Source organism: Lontra canadensis, unplaced genomic scaffold (genome assembly GCF_010015895.1).
Source record: "Lontra canadensis isolate GAN:19392208 unplaced genomic scaffold, GSC_riverotter_1.0 scaffold79, whole genome shotgun sequence".
In the NCBI taxonomy this organism is placed as follows: Eukaryota; Metazoa; Chordata; class Mammalia; order Carnivora; family Mustelidae; genus Lontra; species Lontra canadensis.
Window position 1 is genome coordinate 683,140 of NW_022631073.1, and position 22,617 is coordinate 705,756.

At 61.0% G+C, this 22,617-nt stretch overlaps 1 protein-coding gene across 1 annotated transcript in view; it reads left to right on the plus strand.

Annotated features, from left to right (window-relative positions):
- The window catches only part of CFAP46 (cilia and flagella associated protein 46), a 91,050-nt gene extending 72,356 nt beyond the window's left edge, over nucleotides 1-18,694 (plus strand). The window contains exons 46-60 of the mRNA XM_032882193.1: nucleotides 4,833-4,930; nucleotides 5,354-5,430; nucleotides 5,976-6,100; nucleotides 6,580-6,701; nucleotides 7,469-7,551; nucleotides 8,785-8,970; nucleotides 13,204-13,268; nucleotides 13,343-13,403; nucleotides 13,474-13,509; nucleotides 14,209-14,311; nucleotides 15,434-15,546; nucleotides 16,698-16,779; nucleotides 17,363-17,499; nucleotides 17,601-17,681; nucleotides 18,549-18,694. Coding sequence (XP_032738084.1) covers nucleotides 4,833-4,930; nucleotides 5,354-5,430; nucleotides 5,976-6,100; nucleotides 6,580-6,701; nucleotides 7,469-7,551; nucleotides 8,785-8,970; nucleotides 13,204-13,268; nucleotides 13,343-13,403; nucleotides 13,474-13,509; nucleotides 14,209-14,311; nucleotides 15,434-15,546; nucleotides 16,698-16,779; nucleotides 17,363-17,499; nucleotides 17,601-17,681; nucleotides 18,549-18,694 — 1,515 coding nt within the window. The remainder of the gene's footprint in view (nucleotides 1-4,832; nucleotides 4,931-5,353; nucleotides 5,431-5,975; nucleotides 6,101-6,579; nucleotides 6,702-7,468; nucleotides 7,552-8,784; nucleotides 8,971-13,203; nucleotides 13,269-13,342; nucleotides 13,404-13,473; nucleotides 13,510-14,208; nucleotides 14,312-15,433; nucleotides 15,547-16,697; nucleotides 16,780-17,362; nucleotides 17,500-17,600; nucleotides 17,682-18,548) is intronic.
- Nucleotides 18,695-22,617: the final 3,923 nt, after the last annotated feature.

The window sequence follows — 22,617 nt, forward strand, 5'->3', positions numbered from 1 at the left end:
TGTCCCTCGCCCTCCCTGACCTCCGCCCCCTCGAAGGCCTCCTGGTGACCATAAGTGCCCAGGCCTGCAGCAGGTCAGGGGGGCACAGGGCCCCTGAAGGTCTTCGGGAGGGGACGCACTTCCTTCAGGCACAGCAGAACGCCGTGGACACTAGCACGTCCTCCTTTGCTTGGAGGAGCAGGTGTGAGCAGGAGTGTTTAGAGAAACGGACCTCGATGAAATGCAGTGGATCAGGACGGCAGCCTGGACGCTCTGAGGGATCCCCTGCTCCCCACTGCTTCTCTGGGCGCACCTGTGTGCGTCTGACCTCAGCCCTTCCTCCAGGGCTGCTCTCCTCCCTCTGATGCTTGGGGTCGGGCTGTGGAGGAGCGTCCCGGGCACCGTGGGTACTCTCCACATGCTGGTGGCCCCGCCCCAGCTGCGACCACTCTCAGGTCCCCAGAATCACCCCCAGCTGAGACCAGTGCACTGAAGAGCTGTGCAGGCTGTCACAGGCGTGGGGACGAGCAGGCCAGGCCACCAGGAGAAGCAGCACAGCCCAGGCCCCCACTCTTGGAGGACACATCCATGTGTGTCCACTGAAGTTGGGGTGGGTCTAGCCCAGCACTCATCTCCTAGGGAAATTGAGGGACCAGACACACGGAGGCACGTGCAGTGCTGAGGTTGAGGCCGGATGCCGGGGGCCTCAGGGGTGGGTCAGCAGCAGGACGGGTCTGCGGCCAACTCCATCCCGGGTGTTGTGATGGCTCCGCTGCCTCCTGCTGTTTCAAGAGGATCCTTGTGGAAGACCTGTGTTGACTCAGTCGGGGGCACAGACCAGTCACGGACTTGGGGGTCAGCTGCCCATGGGGGTGGGGGCGCAGACCACAGCCAGGCCCCCACAGGCAGGCACGGCAGGAGCCCGGCGACCAGCAGAAAGTGCTTTCATTAAAGCCTCTGCTGTGGATGGGGGGTGCAGGTCGAACTATAGCCTCTGAGAGGGGAAGCTGTCCACAGTGTCCTGTCCGCACTGCCCCCCCCCCGCCGCGTGACATGCTGGGACACGCAGCTGGCCTGTGACAACCCACCTAGGGACTGCAACTACGTCCTGGGCTTTGGGGAGTTGGCCTGAAAGCTCGTGGATGGCGGTGAGATTCCTCGTGGTTCTCATGGCACCTGGAAAATAAGGACCATCCTGGGAGGAGGTGGCCTCAAGGACACTGGGTCTGGAGAGACAGCACATGAGGGCTCCTCAGAGAGCATGAGCCCGAGTGCCCGCTGAACCTGTCTCCCAGGGCCAGGAGAGCATGACATGGAGCTGAGACAACAGTGACACAACACGATGGCTGCAGTTTCCCCAGACTCAAGAGGCCAAAGGCTCAGGAGCACTGGCCTCCCCACACAGGAGAAACATGAGAAAGCGGCAGTGCCCCACAAGCCTGGGACAGACACCGCGAGGACAGCCAGCAAGCAGCCATGGGCGCCTGCGAGTGTCCAGGAGACTGCTACCCACCACGGCCGCCCAGAGACACGTTTAGATGCTCCTGGTGGTCCACACACTGAGGGTGTGGACCACCAGGTGGCCTGCAGCGCAAGAAGCTGGGGGAGGCGCCAGGCAGAAACAGTGAGTGCATGAGACAGCTAGGAAAAGCACAGAGCAAACAGGTGCAAGGAAATAAATTCTAAGAGTGTAAAACCGTCATTTTAACACCTTGTGGAATTGAGCTTATTTTGTGGAAGATGATACAAAAAGCAGGAAGGATTAGAGCTTACAAAGTATGGGTTCTGTCACTCCTAGGGAAGGTTAAAATTACATTTTTATTAGATCACAGTAAGCCAAAGATGAATGTCATGGTCCCTAGGGTAACCACTAGAATAATGTGTAAGTAAGGTAGTAAAAAGAGAAAAATCAAATGGTAGCATTTTATTATTCCAAAGACAGGCAAAAAGAGTGGAGGGAGAGAATATAAAAACGTAACGGTCCCAGTAGGAAAAAAGCAGGAAGAAAGCAGTTAGAAACCCAAATATAAATATAGAATTACAATAAATGTAAATCAAGCAAACCCTATAGGTTAAAAACCAAGATTGTCAGGTTGGCTGAGAAGAAAAACAAAATTGAATTATATGCCCCTTAAGAGAGACATGCTTCACATATAAGGACACAGAAATGTCAGAAGGAAAAGCTGAGAGATAGTATCTAAGTCATGAAGATACTCGTCCGATGAAAGCCAGGTGACCTGAGGACCAGTCAGGGAATCCGCGTTCTTGGTCTGTACGTACCATCATCAAGCTTCACAGGCACGAAACAGAAGTGACGGGAATAAAGGATTGCTGGACAGGACATCCACACCGCCTCGGTTTCCCGTGGAAGCCACAGACCCTATAGAGATCAGTAAGCATGCAGGGACGTGTAGGAGAGCCGTTCGCATGCGGGTCTGCCCGGCCATTCACAGAGACCTCCCCTGAGCCCAGCGCTGACTATGACTGGGGTCTCTTCTTTCCAAGCTTGCAGGGAGTGTGTGCGCTATGGACCAGTGCTGGCCACAGCAAAGCCTGAACACTCTCCAAACGAGGGAAATTGTTCCCTTTGTCGTCCTGCCACAGTGCAATTAAATTAGAAAGCAACAACTGAAAGATACAATTAATTTGAAATTAACAATATCCTTACCATCATCAATCAGTCAAAGGAGAAATCACAATGAAATTTAGGAAATATTTTAAGCTGACTTAGAGAATGAAAATATCATATGTCAAAACCTAGGAGACTTATCTAAAGCAGGGCTTAGAGGAAAAATACAGCCTTGAATACAGGGAGAAAATCTTACAAACAGTAATTTAGGTTTTGACTTCTAGAAGCTAGAATAAGAACACCTCTAAGAAAAATAAAGGGTAGTAAGAACTACAATAGAAACAATGGAATTAAAATGGTAGAGGACACCAGCAGTGGTAGAAGGGTTCCAAAGAGAAGACTAATGAAATTGATGAACATTTAGAAGATCTGAAAAAGAGAGAAAGAAAGAAAACCCAAAATTCCACTATCAGTGATAAAAAGACCTCACGGAGCACCTTCAGACTTCCCAAAGCCATTAGGAAATATTCTATATAACCAAACTCCAGCAAAGTTTGACAATCTGGAGGGAATAGAGAAATTTCTCAAAAAATACAAATTACCAAAGCTGATAGAACAGAAACTCTGAGTAATTCATTATCTGTTAAAGAAATTGAATCTTTTATTAAAAACCCTGCAAAGAAAAATCCCAGCCCACTTGGTGAGGATGTGGAGAAGGGGGACCTTCTTATTATGCTGCTGGTGGAATGCAAGCTGGTGGCCACCCTGGAAAACTGTATGGAGGTCCCGCAGACGAACTGCAAATACCACTTCCGTATGACCCAGGGCTTGCACAATGGGGTATTTACCCAAGAAATACGGAAACACCAATTCAAAGGGACACATGAACCCCGATGTTCAGAGCAGCATTATTTACAGTAGACGAGATATGGAAGCCGCCCAAGTGTCCCCTGACTGATGAATGGAGAAAGGAGAGAGGGTCTGTGTATACAGTGGAGAAGTATTAAGCCGTAAGAATGAAATCTCGCCATGTACAATGACAAGGATGGGGCTAGACAGAATTGTGCTAAGCAAAGGAAGTCAGAGAAAAACAGATACCATATGATTTCACCCATATGTGGAATTTAAGAAACAAAATGACCCGACAGAAAAAGACAAGCCAAGGGACAGACTGTTAACTCTAAAGAATGGGCTGATGATCACCAGCGGAGAGTGGGGGGGACGGTTAGGAGACGGGATGGAGGCGTGCCCTTGTGCTGAGCTCGGGAGACGTGTGCAAGTGTTGGATCATGATGCTGTGCACCTGAGACTAGTACAACACTGTGTCAGCCGTAGCAGTTAAAATAAAAACCTAAAGAATGAGCGAACCCCCGAGGAGACTGTCGAAGCCCGTGCTCCGTGCTCCCTTCAATGAGAGGAAGACAGACGCTCCCACAGACGGGAATGACACAAAAGATAGCAAAAGGTCCGTAAACGTTCCCAACGGCGCCCAGCTTCATCAGTTCCCGGGGAAGTGCCCAGAGGAAGGCGGCTTCAGTCACGGCCGGACCACCCGGACAGCTGCCTCGGGCAGGTGCGGCGGCACCAGCGGGCACAGGGACGGAAGAGCCTCGGCACCCCGGCGGGCGGCCTGCCCCCGGCACAGGTGCTCCCCGGTCCCCAGGGCCCGTCCAGTGGCTTCGGCCAAAGCAGACATGGCCCGGAGTGGACACAGGCCACGGGCGCCCACGGACAGCCCAGGACTCTGCGCCTGCGACTCCCGGCTCCTCATCCGCGCTGAAGGGCGCCGCCCGCTGAGGGTTTTGGGCGAGGACACCCGCGCCCCGCGCACTTGCAAACGCAAAGCTGGTTTCATCAGCAAGTGGGGAGCGGTGCTTGGGGGCACGGTGGCTGCTCCGGGAGGGCTGCGGGGCCACGGCGCAGAAGGCAGGGGTCGCGCGCGTGTCGTGTCGCCTGTGGCGCTCGGGGCACGGGCAGAGGGCGGGGGGGGGGGCGCGAGCTGGCCGGACAGGCTTCCCGCTGCTACGTGCTGGGGTTCTCAGGCTCCGCTGGCGCCCGCAGGTCAGCTTTGTGCGGGAGACCCAGGGGGATCCCGCGGGATTCCTCGCGCGCCGTCTGCCCCCTTGTGGCGGCCGCGAGTCCTGCAGGGGTCGCGCCCCAGCCGGGCTACGGGGCACCCGGTCTGAGCACCCCACCCCCTGCACAAAGCCTCTGCGGACTTCTCGGACTTCTCGGCGAGGGGCCTGCACCGGTGCGGTCAGTGATTGCTGTCGGTCACCCACAGGCTTGGCAGAATCTCAGGGTCACGGAGCAGCACTTGACCCTCCTGAACGAAATCCCGCCCAGCTTTCGGGTCCTCACTCTGCAGCACTCGCCGGACAGGTGCGCCTTCCCGCCCCGCTCTGGAGCCGCTCCCCACCCTGCTAGCGCGTCAGGCAGCGCGGTGGAACCCAGCACCGGGGCTGCCAGGCTGGAGGGCATGTGGGGTGGACCGAAGGCCCCCGGGCTGGCCGAGGCTCCCAGCTGAGATGGGTGGGGCAGCACGCCCCTGGGCCAGGCCAGCTGGCACCTGCTGTCCACAGCATGGCGCCCGAGTGACGCTGCCGGCCGCCCTCACCGTGGAGCAGAGGGCTCCCCGGGCGCAGCCCGGATGGGCCTATGTCAGTTCTGGCTCCCGACGTGGCCACGGCGATCCTGGGGAGGGGCTCCGGCCAGGATGGAGGCATGCGGTTCACTGAGTCTGCATCTCTGGGGCTCGTCTGGGACCCCACGGTCTGGTGACCCCGCCCTGCGTCCTGCCCACAGGACGCATCTGTACTGCGCTGCCTATGAGAGACCCAGGCCCGTTCCCGCAGCCAAAGGGAAGTTGCTCCAAGCGGGAGGTAAGTTCTGCCACAGGCCTCATCTGCAGCCCCGGGGGTGCGCACATGGCCCGGGGACATGTGCTGCGGGCAGGTCCACGACCCACACTTGGGGCCCAGCCCTCCCTGTGCTTGCATGGGGTTGTTGAGCCCATGAGAGACCAGGAAGGAGGTGGGGTGTGTGCTTCCTGGACCCCCGCAGCCTTTGGGGCCAGTGACGCACAGATATGGACCAGCTGTCCCCTCCCCCGCTCCAGGATTTCTTCTCCCAAAAAACACTACATTCCCACTTTCTTCCTTACATCTCAGGCATATAATTCCACTTAACATTTCATGTAAAGCGGTGGAGGCTGTGGAACGGAGACATCTGTCTGTGTCCCCGCTTCTACCAGCCCTCCTGAGCGTCCCAGAGCCAGCTGTGTCCACAGCCGGGACCTTCTTCCCACGTGGAGAAGCCCCATGCCCGCCCTCTGCTCACGCTTCCCACTCCCCGTGCCCATGCACACCCCCAGGGGGCGGTCTGTTAGGACGTGGGGTGGGGACAGGAAGGGTGTCGCTCTCCACAGGCTCCTGCAAGGTGGCACGGGTGGCCGTGAATCCAGACACCCTCTCCTGCCTATTGGCCAGTGCCCAGCAGTGCAGGGAGATGGCCGAGGTCAACAATGAAGACCCGGCCCCCAGCTCAGGCTTGGTGAGGCCCCTAAGCCCAACTCCCAGGGAGCCGCGGCCACAGTGCAGGGGGCCGGTCCCGGTCCGGCTGCAGCAGGGTGGGGCAGGGAGGGCTCGGTGAGTGGCACCCGCCATCCAGACCCTGGGCACTGATGGACGCCCAGGTGGAGGTTCCCACACGTAGCCGGTTCTCGAAATCCTTGAGCTTGGCTTCCTCCCGGTGTCAGCAGAGACACCGCCAGGTGGGGCGCGGGGGGCGGGGGGCCTCGCGGAGGAGCCGGCAGGCAGAGGCGGCGAGGAGCACGGTCTGCGGGGGCTCGGGTGGGCCCTGGTGGTGGAGCAGGCGGGGGGTGCAGGGATCCCAGGTTTTGGGGGGGGAGGGCAGGTTTGAGGACTCCGCGGGGCCCTTCCCACTCTTTGCTCTACCCGGGTGGGGGGTTATGAGCCCCCCCCCCGCCCTCAGACGCTCCTGATCCCGGGGTGACGTCTGGGTTGGCACAGGAATTGGAAAGTGCGCGCCCGGAAAGGGAAGGACGGTCTCTGCAGCGATTCAGTGACATCCTTGCGTCCATGGAGGATTACCTGAGGCCGCTGTTCCCAGTGCTCAGCTGCCCTGAGGCCAGGTGCCTGCTGTGGGCTGCCAGCTCCGAGGGCAGAGTCTGCGGGGGATGAGGGAGGGACCGGCCACATCTCCTGGTTGGGGGTGGGCTTCGGGCCCCAAGTTGGCATCCTTCTTGGGACAGACAGGAGGGTCACCATCTCTCTGTCCCCAGCAGGGCCTTGAAATGCTGGGAGCAGTCAGGGATAGGGTGCCTGGGAGCCGGGGCGGACAGGATTGGGGGGGGGCGCAGCCTGCAGGCCCCCTCTGCTGCCTCCCTGAATCCTGGAAGGAGCCGGCTGTGGGATGGGGACGCTGTTACGTGGACGTCCAAGCCCCAAACGCCGTGAAGCTGAGTCAGGCTGTGTGGAATTCGCATCCACAACGCCCGACTTGGGACCCTCTGTCGTCGGGATCAAGCCCTCGTGCTGCTCCAAGTCTTCTCTGGGGGCACGTCCTGGCCATTCTGGCCCCCTCTGCTGCTGCCGGCAGGGGCGGTGGGGGGCGCGGCCCAGGTCCCGAGTCCCTGTGATTCAGGCTCGGTAGAGAAGGAGTTGGAGGGCTTGGGTACGTGGTAGTTTTGAGACTTGCCAGGAAGTCGGAGACAACCTTGAGCCCCGTTTGTTCCTGCGTGTGCCGTTATCGCCGGCCCCCAGCGCAGGGAGACCGGTCCCCGAGAGCGAGCCACGGAAAGGGCCTCGTGGCACTCACTGCCCTGATGTCCCTCCTATTCTTCGTATGTGTGATGTTTACATGTTTGTAAGAACTTGAGGACATGCCTTTGACTTCCAGAACACAGATTCCCACGGCCGCTGCAGATTCCCACGGGAAATCAAAGGGCAAAGACAAGGAAAGGAAAGTGTCCCTGTCCCATGGTGAGTGGGGGCCTGAGGCGAGCTTCTGCTGGAGAACTTGGGCTGGGATTTGCCCGTCCCTCTGGGGGAGCCCAGGCGGAATGGGAACAGGCCTCCCCAGAGGGGCTCCCAGAGAGGTGGGAGGTCCCCGTGTGGGGGCTTGGGGCCTCTGCCGACAGCCCCGCCGATCCTGGTGTGTTCTTCCTGGGGAAGTGGCAGCCTGGGGTGCTCGTGGCAGTGACCGCGTGTGCTGTTTGTTTGCTGCCCCGCGGCCCGCCCCCGTCCTGAGGGTGCGCACCCCAGAGGACGCGAGGGGCAGAGAGCTTCGGTGTGCGCGGCCCGCTGACCTTGAAGGAAGGGTGGATGTGCCCGGCGCCGCCGCTGCTGGGCTGTGGCCTGTCCGAGCGGGTTCGCCCCTCAACCCGGCACCTGCCATTTTATAAACCACTTTCTCAAGGGCACTTTCATCGGTTGATTTTCTGTCGCCCGCACGGAATTATTCAGCAGAAGGGCCGGGCAGGCTGCTCTGTCCGAGGGTGTTTTCATTCCCAAAAGCGCCTGGCGGTGGCTTCGGGTCAGCCGCACGCCCCAGACATGGCTGCTCCAGCTCCCACGCCAGGGCACCGGCCCCCTGGGGCCGGCCCTGAGGGTGAGGGGCCAGAGTTTGCCCACCTGAGATCACTTTCATGAGCGAGATTCTGCCCTAAAAATTCCCCAGACGAAGGCCTTTGATCACTTTGAAGTGATTTGCTTTTACTTTGTGTACAGTGAATCCAGTCCCGGTGTAGCGGCCTGGTCCCTTGTTCCCTTACCCCTGCCACAAAGAGCACGTTTCCTCCCAGGCCAGGCGGGTCCGATAGCTGCTCCAAGGGCTGCATGGCCCCTGGAGAGCCTGCCATATCGTGGGGTGCAAGTCCTTTAGCTTATGTCTTCATTCTTTGAAAGGGGGGCTCCGAGGTTGGCAGGAGTCATGACAACTGGCTGCCCCAGTGGGGGCAGGTCCTCGAAACACAGAGGACCCGGTGGCCCTGTGACATGGGCCCTGCCTGGGTCTGAACTGTGACTCAGCCTGAACCAGCGTCCATCCTCCCAGAGAGTCCTGGCGCGCCCCAGGCCCCACTCTTCACGTGCCAAGCCCAGCCCAGACTTCTTCCTGTGTGTGCGATCCAGCAGCTGCCCGCGGACAGACGGACCCAGACAGACCCACCAGGGGTTTGCCCATCCGTGGGAGCGTGTCTCCTGCTGCTTTTGTAGCCGGTGTCCCCCCCCGGTCTACAGTTCAGCTCGACGCTGCAGACAACGTCGTCCTCATTGTGGACAAGCATCTTCTGGAGCTGCCGCTGGAAGGTCTTCCCGTGTTCGAGGAGGGGACGGTCTCCACTCTGTCCCGAGACTTCTCCCTGCAGATGTTGTGCAACCGCCTCCGTAAGGAGGAGACAGGTAAGGGGCGCCCCGGGCCACGCTCACACTGACCCTTCGTCCGGGCCCGTCTGAAGTACCTCGCGTGCGCTCCTGTCAGACGCCGCTTGTCCCGCTCTTTTCCAGGCCCTTGTCTGCTCGGAGGTGGTCAGAGAGCCCCTGCCGTGCGCCCAGTGTCCGCGAGGGGCTAAAGCCTGAAGGGGACACAACACATTGTTCTTGCCTCACAAAGCTCTGTTCAAAGGCGGGGATGGGTGTGACCCACCACAGGGCTCCTCCTTTCCTAGGTGGTGAGAGGCAGTGAGGGAGGGGACCAGGAGGACGGAGGGCACTCAGGCGGGGGGCAGCCGCGCACTCGGGCTGACCGTGTGTGTCCCGGGGGCTGTTTGCACCCACGTGCCCAGTGCCGGACGCCTGTGCTCTGTGCGGGCAGTGGCTCGGTTAAAGACAACTAGCTTGGACTTTGGCTTCCATCAGGAGGAGGTAACAGGGACCGGATTTGCCCTCCAGCGGGACAAGTGAAGACCAGAATAGGTAGAGCGTGGGTTTCGGACAGCGGAGGACAGGCCGCGTGGAGCCCGGTCCCTGAGAACACGGCCGACCCACGGAGGACGGGCCGTGCGCCCAGAGGAGCTGACCACCTGGCGTCAGGAGCCCTCGGAGGAGGACACAGGAATTAGTAATGGCCAGTGTCCCTCCCACCCTGATCTGATGAAAGCCATAAGCCCATGTGTCCAGAAGTTTCCATAAACCCCAGACAGAGGAAGCGGAGAGGAGAGTCCAGGGAACGTGTTCAGAGGGACGAGAACTCAGCAGCAGCCACGGGCCACGCGGAAGCGAGGGCAGGAGAGGCCCCAGCTTCCAACAGAGATAGCCCGGTGGTGAGCGACAGCCTCCTGTCCCCCACACACCGTGAAGGCGAGGGGAGCACAAAGCTCAGGAGAATGTGGAAAAAAGGCAGGAAAAGAGGGAGAGCGGCACAAAAAGCAGAGGGGTCGGGGGGAGACGGACAGCGGCACACACGCCCTCCTCGGACGGTTTCAGCCGTGACCAGCAGGGAGGGCCCTCTGTGGGCGAGCTCGCGGGGAGACCCCCTCAAACAGCAGGATGGCAACGTGCCGCCCCACGTTCCGGGCTACGTTGTAGACTTGCTCGTGTCTGTGTCTAGGGCCAAGTTTTGCCAGTTTTCTGGTTTTTGTTCTTTTCGGTTTGTGGGGTTCCATAGGTTCCATCTGGATCTTCTCATTTAAGTGAGGGACAGAGGCCACCTCCCACTCTGTAGCTTGTCCCTTCACGGGCCTATGTGGTCCCTTTCCAGCACGGTGTTCTAATAGAGCCAAAGTATCAATCTTCTTCTCACTTGCTGGGGCTTTGGCTCTTTTTTAAAACTTGTTTTCTTACCTCACGGCCATGAAGCTACTTTCCCATGACGCCGCATAAGTACATCTGTTTTCCCTGCCCCACAGCGGGAGGTGCGGCTCCCCTTCTCCCCGCGCGAGCACCCTCGACGGGAGTGTCCTTTCTCCTCGGCTCTGCGTGGCCAGGGTCGGTGGCAGCGGCAGAGAAGAGCCACCCCGGGGTGGCGGGAGGAGTGGTGGCCTGGACGTGTGCACACCCTGCTTGCTGGAATCTGGGAGTGGGACCCGGGGACGGAGCTGACACAGGAGAGTGTCCTGGATGAGCCGGGAGGCCCGAGGATAGCTCCGGCTCCTCCCAAGACGGAGGCAGGAGGGTCACGGAGACTCCGGAGGAGGCCGGGCTGCTGCCTCTGAGGACGGGGAGGCCCCGCCGTGGCCACCAGAGGCTGCAGGAGACCAAACCCGATTCTCCCCAGTGCCTCACCCACACCCTGATTGTTGCCCAGGGGGGACCCCGTTCGACCCTGACCTCCAGGTCTGTGAGACCCCACACGTGTGGGGTAATTTGTTGCGGCAGCCACGGGAAATGCCGGCCAAGTGTGAGCTCAGGCTCTGCACGCGTTGCCGAGCGCTGAGTGCCAGGGCCCTGCACACCTTGAGGCCAGGAGCTGCTCTAGCCACAGGCATGTTTGAGGGTGAAACGCTCCTGGTAGGTCTTTCAGGAGAAACACCAGAAACAGAACTGGTGTCTGGACTCCAGACCCACAGAGGAAATCGGCGGGAGAACAAACGCTGCGGACACCTTGCCGGAGCGGCCAGCGGCCAGCGGCCAGCGAGAGGACGAGTGGGAAGAATAAAAATCAAAGGGCAACGTGGTGGGAATGAGTCCACGCGGGTCAGAAGCAAGCACGTGGCCACACCAGCCAGCTCCGTGACCGCGCGCGTGACGAGGCCGTCGTGCAAAACAGACTGACCGCAGGTGCACGGTCAGGGCTGGGCTCATTCCCGGGTGACAAAGGTCGGGTCACCAGCAGGATAAACTCTCTGCGCCCCACAGCATCTGAAGCAGGGAGCAGCCCACGCCAGGGCAGGACGGGCGGCCAGGCCCGCTGAGGTGGACCGCACTCACCCGCACGTCCGGCCGGCCGCACAAACGGGGAAGCGCGGAGAGTCTGAGCCAGGCCTGGACAGACAGACACAGGCTCACGCAGCAACTGGGACGTTCTCCGTCTGCCCGGACCGTGGCGTACATCAGCCCCGTCACCGCCGCCTCAGGACAGAAGCCATGACCAGGAGGCCGATGCGTGTGCAAACTTGGAAACCGGCTTCCGCAGGTCTCCCGGGACTCAGGAGACGTGACCACAGGAAGCCCGAGACCGGTGTTAGAGCAGCAGGTGCGAAGGGCCTCGCAGCTCCGGACGTTTGTGTCAGAGCAGGGGGGGCTGGAGGTGCGCGGGCTGAGCCCCGGCTTCCCGCAGCTGGAGCAAGGACGGCAAATGAAACGGGAGAAAAACCCCAAGAGAGCAGGGGAGCGCGTGCAATAATAGCGCGTGAGCAGACAACAACAAAACAGAAAACAATTTGCATTTTTAAAATACATTATTTATTTATTTGACAGAGAGGGAGAGAGCACCGGTGGGGGGAGGGAGAGGGAGAAGCAGACTCCCCACTGAGCGGGGAGCCCGATGCGGGACGCGATCCCAGGATCCCAGTACAGCATCTGAATCGAGGAGCGGCCCACGCCCAGGGCAGGACCCCGGGATCACGATGTGAGCCGAGGGCAGATGCTTAACAACTGAGCCCCCCCAGGCATCTGGAAATTAAAAATTTTTTAAAAACTCGTAAAAGAGACACATTGTGGTAAGAATGACCAAGAAAAAAAGCGGATGGGGCACAAATACACAAAGTTAGGAATGAAAAGACACCAACTCAAAGATGCATCAGAGACTTAAGAGATCCTAAGAGGCCTGAGGACAGCGTAGTCGAACCCTGAGGCAAAGTGGACCAAGTCCTGTGGAAAAACAGCTCCCAGACTCGAGAGGGAAAAGCCCGCGTTCCCGGAACCAGCCCGGAAAGGAGAGGACAGAGCTGCTCCTTTGAGATCATCAGACTTTCCAGAAACAGTTCACATGAGTCTCAACAGACCTCCCTGAGAGGAGGGAAAGGGGACAACCCGTCCGAGGCTTCTGTCGGCCCCCAACACCCAAATGGCCAAGAGCAGCACAAGAAAGAAAAACAGAACTCGCGTCGCCCAGCCTGCCCTCAAGAGCTCACAGGGGTCGTCACATCGGGTTATGGGAAAGCGATGTCTACGCGGGGCCGTCGCTGCAGGAAGAGAGCAGCGGGTCCATGTGTGCTTCGTGACAGACGTTCTCCGAGCGGGACACACGGAACACCCGCGCCCCGGGGAAGCCCGTGCAGACCCGGGGCGGACGGCACAGCCAGGGAGCTGCCCCGGCAGAAAGGAGCGGCGGGGGCGGAAAGAAGGGAAGGGAACTGTCCTGGGTTTTGGGCCGACCACGTTTCTGCCGCAGAAGCCGGCAGCCGCTGGAACAGAGACGTGCACGTCCGCCCGCGGCAGGCACAGGAGCCGCTGGGCCCGGGGCCTCTGACTGAGCCGCCGCGGGCGCGCCGGGCGAACGGACAGCCAGGCCGGCCGCGGGGCCTCCGGTGACTGTTCTGCCCCGGGCCTCGCGCCTTCACGGTTCAGAAACTCCAGCTCTCCCGGCTTTACAAACCTGAAAGCCAGTTGTTCTCAACACTTTATGCATTTTTCTATTAAGGTGAAAAAATTAACCATTTTAAAGTGAACCGTTCAGGGGCATTTTGTGTGTTCAGAATGCTGGTGCCACCGCCCGTGCCAGCCCCAAACACCCCCTTCTTCTGCTGTCCACAGCCGAGGGGGCCGTGAGGAAGGAGGGCCGAGGCAGGAAGAGGAGCCCCGCGAAGAAGGGACAGAAGGTGGCAGGTGGGCGCGGGGGGCGGGGCCCCCACCGCAGGACCCAGGTCCCCAACGACCCTTGTCTCTGGTGCAGGACGCCCCGCCCCGGCACCTCCCCCATGACTGCATCGTTGTCGACGCCGACAACTTCAAGTGTATCCTTTATGGCCCCCGCTGCCCGGGACACCCTGGGGCGAGCACTGTTTCTCCTTAACCCAGACCTAGTCGTCGTGGACCCCTACGAGGAGGCGCGGGGCATCGGTGAGCGCCTCCCACGGGCCCTCGACGCGCACACACGTGCACACACACGCCACATGCCACCCTCCGTGCTCTGCCCCCGGCTGCCTCCCGTTCCACGGACCACAGGAGGTGGGGGCAGTGGGGTCCTGTGGCCTGTGGCCATCACAGCCAAGTCAGGACGATATGGTAGGAAAAGTGAACCCTGAAGTGAGGTACGCTGCCCCCTTCCCAGAGCCGGTCACCCCCCCACCCTCCGCAGCCTAAGTGTCTAATTCCTGTGGTTCTTTTCTAAATGGGTTTTTATTTTTTTTATTTTTTTATTTTGAATATTTTATTTATTTATTTGACAGAGATCACAAGCAGGCAGAGGGGGAAGCAGGTTCCCCGCTGAGCAGAGATCCTGATGTGGGATTCGATCCCAGGGCCCTAGGATCATGACCTGAGCCGAAGGCAGAGGCTTTAACCCACTGAGCCACCCAGGCGCCCCTCTAAACGGGTTTTTAACATTTCTTTCCATCACTTCTCGGCCTTTTGGCCAAGATCAAGTGTAAAATCTCTTTACAAAGGAGGGAGGGAGCACGGGCATTTGCACAAGCACCAAACACCGACTGCAGCACGTCTGGTGTCTCCACGCCAGGGGCTGCCTGCTGCCCACGCCCCTCAGAGTCCCACCTGTGAGACGAGCTCCTGTGTTTTGTGTCCGTTCAATTCCTGCTGCAGAAAAGCTGACTCCTGTCTTCGTCACCCGGGACATCTTGGAAAGATACCGAGACTCGCTCACTGCGTTCTGGGTGGGGCATCTGGGAAGCAAGCACGTCCCCAGGTTGGTGTCGGGGCGTCTGGGGACACTGTCCGCAGCCAGCAGGTCCGTGTGAGCTGGCTGGGGGGTGCTGCACGCAGGGTGGGAGGGACTGCTGTCCTCCGCCTACCCCTCGTCCCTCAGGCTCCCCGCAACCCTGACCCCCCCATTCTGTCCTGTCAACCCCCCCCACACCCCATCCTCAGAGGATCCCAGTGTCTGGCCTTCCTTCATCACACAGTAGGCTCCTTGGTCCTCATGGCGCCTGCATGGAGGCCTCCCTGTCCCCATCCCCGCTTCACAGATGAGGACCTGGCCCCTGGGAGTGTGTGGCTGCCCCGGGGTCCTCCAGCCAGTCCAGTGCAGGGTGTGCCCCTGGCTCCCCGGACTTGAGACTTGCAGAGGCGGGTGGGGAGGTGGGAGGGGTGGAGGGGTGTGTGTGAGGGAGAACCTGCTAGAGAGGGACGGACTGCCGGCCTGTAGACTGCGAGAGGGAGAGAGAGAGAGAGAGAGAGAGAGAGAGAGAGAGAGGAGGTGGGGCACCCATGGGGCGGGGCTGCGGGAGGGAAGGGCGGGGCCCGTGGGGCGGGGCTGCGGGAGGGAAGGGCGGGGCCCGTGGGGCGGGGCCCGAGTGGGCGGGGCCTGTGAGTGGAGAAGGGACAGCATTGCAGAGGGGCCTGCGGGAGAAGGGCAGGGGGGCACGCGGGCGGGGCCTGCGGGAGGGGCGGGGCCTGCGGGGGGGGGGGGGCCTGCCGGGGGCGGGGACGCTCCCCGTGCGTGCTCTCAGAAACCTGGGGGTGGTTGGCCATCAGGGAAGAGTCCTTCCAGCCCTTTCCAGAGCCACTGCTCAGCGAGAGGAGACAGCGTTGCGGGTACCCGAGGCCCATTCTCGGGAGAACCGGGGGCTAGAACCCCGGACGGCGGTCGACGCTGCTGCAGGAGGGTGGGCGTTAGTCTTGCCCTGGCAGGGGTGGGGCGGGGAGTGAAGAGCGCAGGGCAGGCTGTGCTTTCAGAGCACGTCCTGAGGGTGGGTCCGGCCTGCTGCTGAGGGCCAGATGTGGTCCGGGCCCCAGCGCCCCGGGGGCACCCTGACTCCCGCTGCCTGCCTCCGGCCCCACCCGCCGGGCACCCTGCTTCCCTCCGCAGCCAGGCCGAGTGGGAGCAGCTCCTGGGCAGCTGCAGCGGCTTCTTCTTCTACGGGATGGAGAGCTTCCTGTCCCACGTCCTGGTGGAGCGCTTGGCTGCCATGAACCTACGAGGTGAGACGGTCCCTCGGGGCCCCCAGCAGCCCCCGAATTGCGTGAGACGCGTCCACTCAGGGACAGAGCAAGGCCCCTGTGTCCCCATCGGTCATTGTCTGGAGAAGGGCTCAGGGGGCCCGGGCAAGCACAACGCGGCTCTGGGGGATGTCCCCTCCTGCTCTCGTCCCCCTCCTCCATTTCTCAGAGACCCAGTTCGGAATATCAGACCTGGCCGGTACAGCCAGAGGCAGGAGCTGGGAGGGTCACCCGCAGAGCTGGGCCTGCAGAGTCCGGGAGGGCTACGGTGGGCATTTCCAGAACACACTGATCAGAACCCCCCCCCCACACTGTAAACATGGGCACTCGAGGCCTTGTGGTCCCTCTGGCTGCCCCCTGAGGACTTCTGAGTGGGCGGTCTGGCTCGCTCTTGAGTGAACTTGTCCCAAGGCAGGGGCTGACCGGCCGCACCACATCGTCGCTAGGAGAGCCTTTTCAGGGACCCTCAAGAGGCACGTAGCCCAGTGACAAGAGCACAACAAGCACGTGGACATGTGTCCCATGGTCAGGGCACCTGAACACCCTCACATCATTATCTGCGGTCTGGCTCCCTCTCAGCCCCCTGGAGACGGGCCATGCAAAAGCCCGCCTAGCCCCGGAAGCCTGCCAGCGGCGCGTTCCTTGCCCCAAGTGGAGGTAGAAACAAGGCCTTCTCAGATGTGTGGGGTCAGAGGAATTTTTAGGCCCAGCAGGCTCCTGTGGGAGCAACAGCGCTCCTGGAGTCCCTGTTCCCGACTGAGGCTGATCCTGGTGCCTGCCCTCAGGCCACTGCAGGAAGCGGGGAGTCAACTCTGTGCACGTGGGGCTCCCGGCTTGCCCACGGCCGAGTGTTGCCGTGAGCCTGAGACCATCCCCGGCAGGCTGGGGAGCCGGAGCTGAGCCAGTTGCACGAGATGACTGGAAGGGTGTGGGGTTCCCGAGGCAGAGAATGTCCCCGTGTGCTGGTGCAGCCAGTGGGTCTTGGGAAAGGGTGTATGGACGTCAGGACAGAGCCTCGGCCATATTGGGCTGCGTTTCCCTGAGGCTCCCACACCCCGGGCAACACCCCGGGCCGCACCGGCCTCTTGCTCCTGGGAGTGCCACTGCAGGACTGTCCCTCCTGTGCCCCGCAGAGTGCCAGATGATGGTCCTGCTGGACCTGACGCGGTCCTACGAGAGCATGCAGCGGCATATGGAGAACTCCGAGAAGAAGAGGTGTCTGCCGGCCCCCTACGCCAGCTGGAGCCAGCAGCCTGGCCTCCACACACTGAATGGGGGTGTCCAGGGCCTACGACTGATGAATGTGCTTCCCGGGGGGGGGGGACAGAGTGTCCCTGCGTCCCAATGGGCGGAGCCATTTGCCCCCAGTCTCTTTCCTGGAAGAGTCTTGTTGGGGGGGTGTGCAGTGGAGGAGGGAGGGGAGCTCCAGCGGCAAACCAAGGCCTGTGGGGACTGGGCCAGGGGGCAGAGGGCTGGCAGCTGGGAGGGTGCCCTGGCTTCCAAGCTCCCCGCATCCCACGCACCCCAGGGCCTATGTGGGCTGCCAAGGTGGCTGAGCCAGGGCCCGTCTCACCATGATGCTTTGTCTTCTGATTCCACCGCAAGGCTGGGTGTGGGTCCCGAAGCTCCGGAAACCTTGTTTTGTTAAATGGCATTTCAAGCGGGCAGGGGCCAGGGGGGGATGTGGTTCTTGAGTCTTTTAAGAATCTGAAGAGCTGTCAGTCTGATACTTGGTGCCAGTTGGGCTGTGGCCTGGGGTTGGCTCAGGCCATCCCACTGGACCTCGATCCCCCCCCAGTGTGCCCCAGCTGTCCTTGGAGGACCCCATCAAGACCACCATCCTTCTGAGTCTGGTGGGGGTCAGGAGCATCCTGGCAAACCAGTGGCCGACATTCCTGCAGGACAACGCGCTGCGGGCCAGCATCCTGTGGGAAAGTGAGTGGGTGCGGGTGTCCCAGGTCGTCCCCAGCCCTGTGGGCCTCTCTTGAAGGCTGCCAGCAGTGCCCCAGCCAGTCTGAGGGATGTTTCCTTCCTAGACATGCTGACTGTTGGCCGGCCGATCGGGAGAGCAGTCCGTCTCCTTCAGAGAACGGGAGCTGGTGACTCGAGGAGCCACGGTAATGGAAGCTGTCCCCCGTCCCCGTCCCCGCTGCTGCCCAGGCTGTGCAGGGCCACCTCCCAGCCAGCGTCCCCGAGGCGCTGCAGGGCTGGGGTGCCCGCCACTTCCAGGCCACTTCTGGGGCTCAGCACGTGCTGCCCGAGAGCACAGCCTCCCCAGTGAGTGCCGGCAGCACAGGTCCTCAGGGCCAAACACACCAGGCGTTGGAAAGGCTCAAGGTGCCCACGTTCTGGAAGGCCAGGCGTGCTCTCTGGGGCGGGAGCATGAAACCTTCAAAACGCGCCGCGCAAAAGGAGCTGAAAACTTAGAAGTGACGTGGTCCACAGTGCCCAGAACTCGTCCACCAAACAGTAGAGGCTGTCGAACGCCTGTGGGAGGGTGGGAGGAAGGGAGGGAGGGCCTGGCACTGGCCGGTGCCTGAAGAGGGGGGGACGGCAAGAGGAGTCCGTGGGGTGAGGAGCTGCTAGGGAGTCACTTTGGGGACAGAAGAAGGGGAAGCCACGGCGCCCGCGTGGCCTATGTCGTCCCACGTGGATGTGCACTGAAAGGAAGGGACAAAACCTTGGCTGTCACGCAGGCCCCCCGCCATCAGGGTGGTCTTCAGCTGGTGGCCAGAGAGGCCCAGAGCGGGCAGGACCTTCCGGCCCCTGGCCCACAGGGCTGGGAGTGGTGTGGAGGGGCAGGTGGGCCAGGGCCTGGCGAGGTCCCTCCCTGGCCGGGTGCCACTGCCTGTGGGCCTCTGTGTCTGTGGGTGTCGACTCATGGCAGGTGCCCAGGTGGGGCTGCGGCTGGAGGCAGGGGCAGGAGCACCCTTGTCTGCGGCGAGCCCTGCCCCAGTGAGCTGCGCTGCCCCACTCTCCCTCAGGCGAGCCTCCGTGGGCCTCCAGGGACAAGCAGCTGTCCCACCTGCCGCGGCGCGGCGACTCCGAACGGCTGTCCGTCGTCCTCAACTTGGTCCTGTACGGACTGCCGCACCTGGCCATCGGGGGACCCCCCCAGGGAAGGACGTAGACTGCCCCTCCCAGGACCCACCACCAGCCCTGCCCGCCTACAGGTGCCCTCTCTGCGGCGGCCCCGCACGCGGACCCCAGTTCTGTCCAGTCACACCAGGGCCATCCCGAGTCTGATTCGCTCTGGCGCCGCCTCCTCAGCTCCTCCTGCCCGGCCCGCACGGGGCCCCTTGCGGGGCGAGGAGCGTCTCTGCGGGGCTCTGCCTGGGGGCTGACCACACAGCAGCCAGGACCCCCAGAACCCTCCCTGCCCTGTGCGTTCCCTCGGGTCCCAGTGGTGGGGGAGCCGCCTGTATTTGGGAGAGGGGCTGGCCCTGGGGCTGAGGCTCTCGGTCCCTCGAGGCCCACGGTGATCGCCGGACAAAGAACGCCATCGTGTCTGGTGTAAGCGCTTTAGTAAATGATGACGTCAAGTGTCTGCATCACGTGTCTGTGCTGTGGTCTGTGACCTGGGTGCGCGGCAAGGCTTGAGTCCCCTGAAGGGGTCACTAGCTGTCCGGGTCTGTGCCAGGTGGCCCTCAGCCACCTCATTTGCCGAATGAGTGAGTGCGTGGAATCCAGCCCCAGGGCCCGTGGACGCCCCCCAGGAGAGGACCAGAAGCTCCATAGAGAGCCACAGTGTGTGCGCTAGAGGCCGGAAGTGGGTCTCCGAGGCCCGCAGGGCAGAGCGTGCCACAGCCGCCTGTGGGCACCACAGCGGACCAGGGGAGCCTGGGGAGAAGCCACTGTCCTCAGAGCTGGACTCTCAGCCAGACTTGAGGGTGATTGTAGGAAGAAGACATGCCCTGGTCCCCAGGAGGTGTTCTCCCACCGGGCCCCAAGCCTTCCTGGCCCACATGGAGACCAGGGCGAGGTACTAGGAGGTACTAGGAGCCTGTGTCCCAAGAGTTTCCCAGGCTGGTGGCCAAGGGACAGGGAGAGCCAGCTCCAGGTCTCTCTCCGGTGGAGCCAGTGCCGTTAGAGAGCCCATGGGCTGGGGGCAAGCGGGTCGAAGTGTCTTGGGGCACTGGGTCCTGGCAAGCGGCCCCTCAGACATCGGCCAGGGCCAGGCCACAGAACACCCTGGGCCCCAGGAAGCCTGTGGCAAGGCCTGGGGACGCTGGCCCTGGGAGCTGCTAGCATGGCTCTTCCCAGGCCCCCGACACAGCAAGGTGTCCGCCCAGAGGTCATGTCTTCTGCCTGCCTCACCTGGAGACTTCTGGCCTCTAAGCACCAGCTCTGGGGCCCCCAGGGAGCCAGAGACAGTGACCCACAGGCCAGAGGGTGTCAGGCCTCAGGCCAAGTGCCCACTGGTCCCCTCTGGGCTGTGAGAACCAGGAGCTAAGTGGATGGGAGACAGCACACGTCCGTGAGGCACACGTGAGGGGGTGTGGATGGTGGGGTTTCATCCTGATGTGTCCTGGACTTGGGGGAGGGAGGGAAGCCCACACTGCAGCCTCCCTGCCCTGAGTCAGACGGGCCCGCCCTGGGCCATCCTGGGTCAGAGCCAGGCCAGGCCACACGGTGAGAAATCGGACTGCAACAAGGTATCCCAGCGCACCCCTAAAGCCGCTGAAGTAGACACCAGCATCTACACGGTGTGGTGGGGAAGGTGGGGAGCACCCAGGCCCGTATCCGTCCTTGCTGGGACTGTGACAGGATGCCGGCCACAGGAGGACCGTCGGACCGGTTCTCAGGAACTCTGCCTGTGACGAGCCTATGAGCGGGCCTGCGCCCCCAGGCACGCGTCCCAGAGAAGCACGTATGCGCGCGTCCGCAGCGGCCTTACTCCCCCAGAGCAAGCCCTAGAATCAAGAGGGTCCTTCGCTGGTGACGGCTGAGCCAGCTCTGGTCCACGAGTCAGCAGGACCCCAGAGGAGAAGCCGTGGACAATGGCCCCCAGATGGCTCCAGGGGCACGAGGCCGTGAGCAATGGCCACGCCGGCAAGGTCACACCCGGATGATGACATCGTCACCTCTGCCGGTTCCGCAGAGGTCAAAGCCGCAGACGGGGAGAGCAGGCTGGTGTCGCGGGCACAGCATGGGGGGGCAGGAGGGAGCCCCCACAGCCACAGGCCAGAGATCCGCATGTGGGAAACCCTTGCACGTGGCCTGTGCACATGGCGGGCGGAGCACGGTCGCTGTCTGTGCGTGGCACTGTGCCAGGGGTCCCCACACTGCCCCGGGGCGGCCGGTGAAGGGCGTCCCCAGCGCTGTTTCTGCAACTTCTCGGCCGTCCGTAACCAGCTCCACAGGAGGAGTTTAAAAGCAGCTCGTCACTGACAGCGTCTAAGCGTGGCGACTCCCTCCTTCTTGGTTAATTTTTTCCCTTTTGTCAAACATGTACACATACTTGTTCCAGTTTAGAAAAAAAGAGCTAACTAATGATCAGGGAATAAATTCAAGTCCGAGCCGCCGGGACAGATGAGCTCCCTTCTAGAGCGGTGCTGGCTCCCACCCAAACAGCGAGAATAAAAGCCTCTGGGAATATTTCATCTGCACAACCCACATTTTTTACCTCACACCGTGTCTGCTCGTGTGAGAAATATGAAGCGCGAGTGCTGGTCCGCGTATTGGAGGCTTTGAAATAACTTTCTGAATTATGCCCCCGCCACATGACGAATCACATTATCAATTAGCTTCTGTAACAGACGTGGCATTCCGTAATATATTCAAGCACGGAAAATTGCATAGGGGGGATTTATGGAACCCTAAAAACTATAAGGAGAAAAAAGATCGCTTGGAATTTATTGGTAATAATAGACAGTATGTAATTAGAACGGTGGCAGCCCTAAGAGGAAGGGTGATCAGATCTGCAATGTCACGAGGGCCCGGGGGCTCCAGGAGACCGCCCTCCCCGCACCGGTGACCCGCATGTGTGCGGTGGCCGTGGGAGCCCTTGGCTGGAGCCAGGCTTCCTGACCTGAGCCCCTCGCTCGTGAGCCCCGGCCTCAGCTGCCCAGGGCTGGGGCCTGCAGGGGACTGGAAGGGCCTGACTGCCTGTGCAGGCCCAGCCCAGCGTGGCAGGGCCCCTCGCTCGTAACCCCGGGTGTTCTCTGTGTGCGTGTCACCACCTTTTTAAAAAGTGGCATCCACTTTACTAATTTAAGTCTTGAAAATAGTGATTTCTGGGGCGCCTGGGTGGCTCAGTGGGTTGAAGCCTCTGCCTTTGGCTCCGGTCACAATCCCGGGGTCCTGGGATCGAGCCCCGCATCGGGCTCTCTGCTCAGCGGGGAGCCTGCTTCCTCCTCTCTCTCTGCCTGCCTCTCTGCCTACCTGTGATCTCTGTCTGTCAAATAAATAAATAAAATATTAAAAAGAAAAAGAAAATAGTGATTTCCATATTTTGTCAAGACTCGTGTATCGTAGAGAGGTGGGGGAGGGGCAGAGGGCGTGAGAACCCCCAGCAGACTTGCTGCTGAGCGCAGAGGCGGGGCTGGATCTCAGGACCCCGAGATCACGACCTCAGCTGAATCTGAGTCCCACGCTCAACCCACTGAGTCGCCCAGGCACCCCGTGATTTCCATATTTTTTAAAAAAGGACTTTTTTAAAAAACTCTATGTCTTCTTGTAGGAAATTTGGAGAATAAAAACAAAGGGAAAAATGTACTCCCAGCCCACACCCGAGGTCAGTGTTTGGATGGATTTCTGGATTTCTCTACCCGCGTTCCTATGCTCAGCCCGCCACCCACGTGGCCACTCAGCAGGAGTTCCCATTTACAGATGTTTGAGTCAAAAGTCTTGAAAGCACCTCTGGCCTCCAGGGGACACTTGCCCACGTGGGAGCCCAGTGCGCCAGCACCGAGGTCCTCTGGGCAGATCGGGCGGGCAGTATGGGGGTGTCCCCCTCCGCCCTGGGGAGGTGAGCCTGAGGATGAGTGGGCTGGGGGCTCGGGTCACGTGGGCTCTGAGCCGGGCCGGCCGGGGTCAGTACCTCGCTCTGGC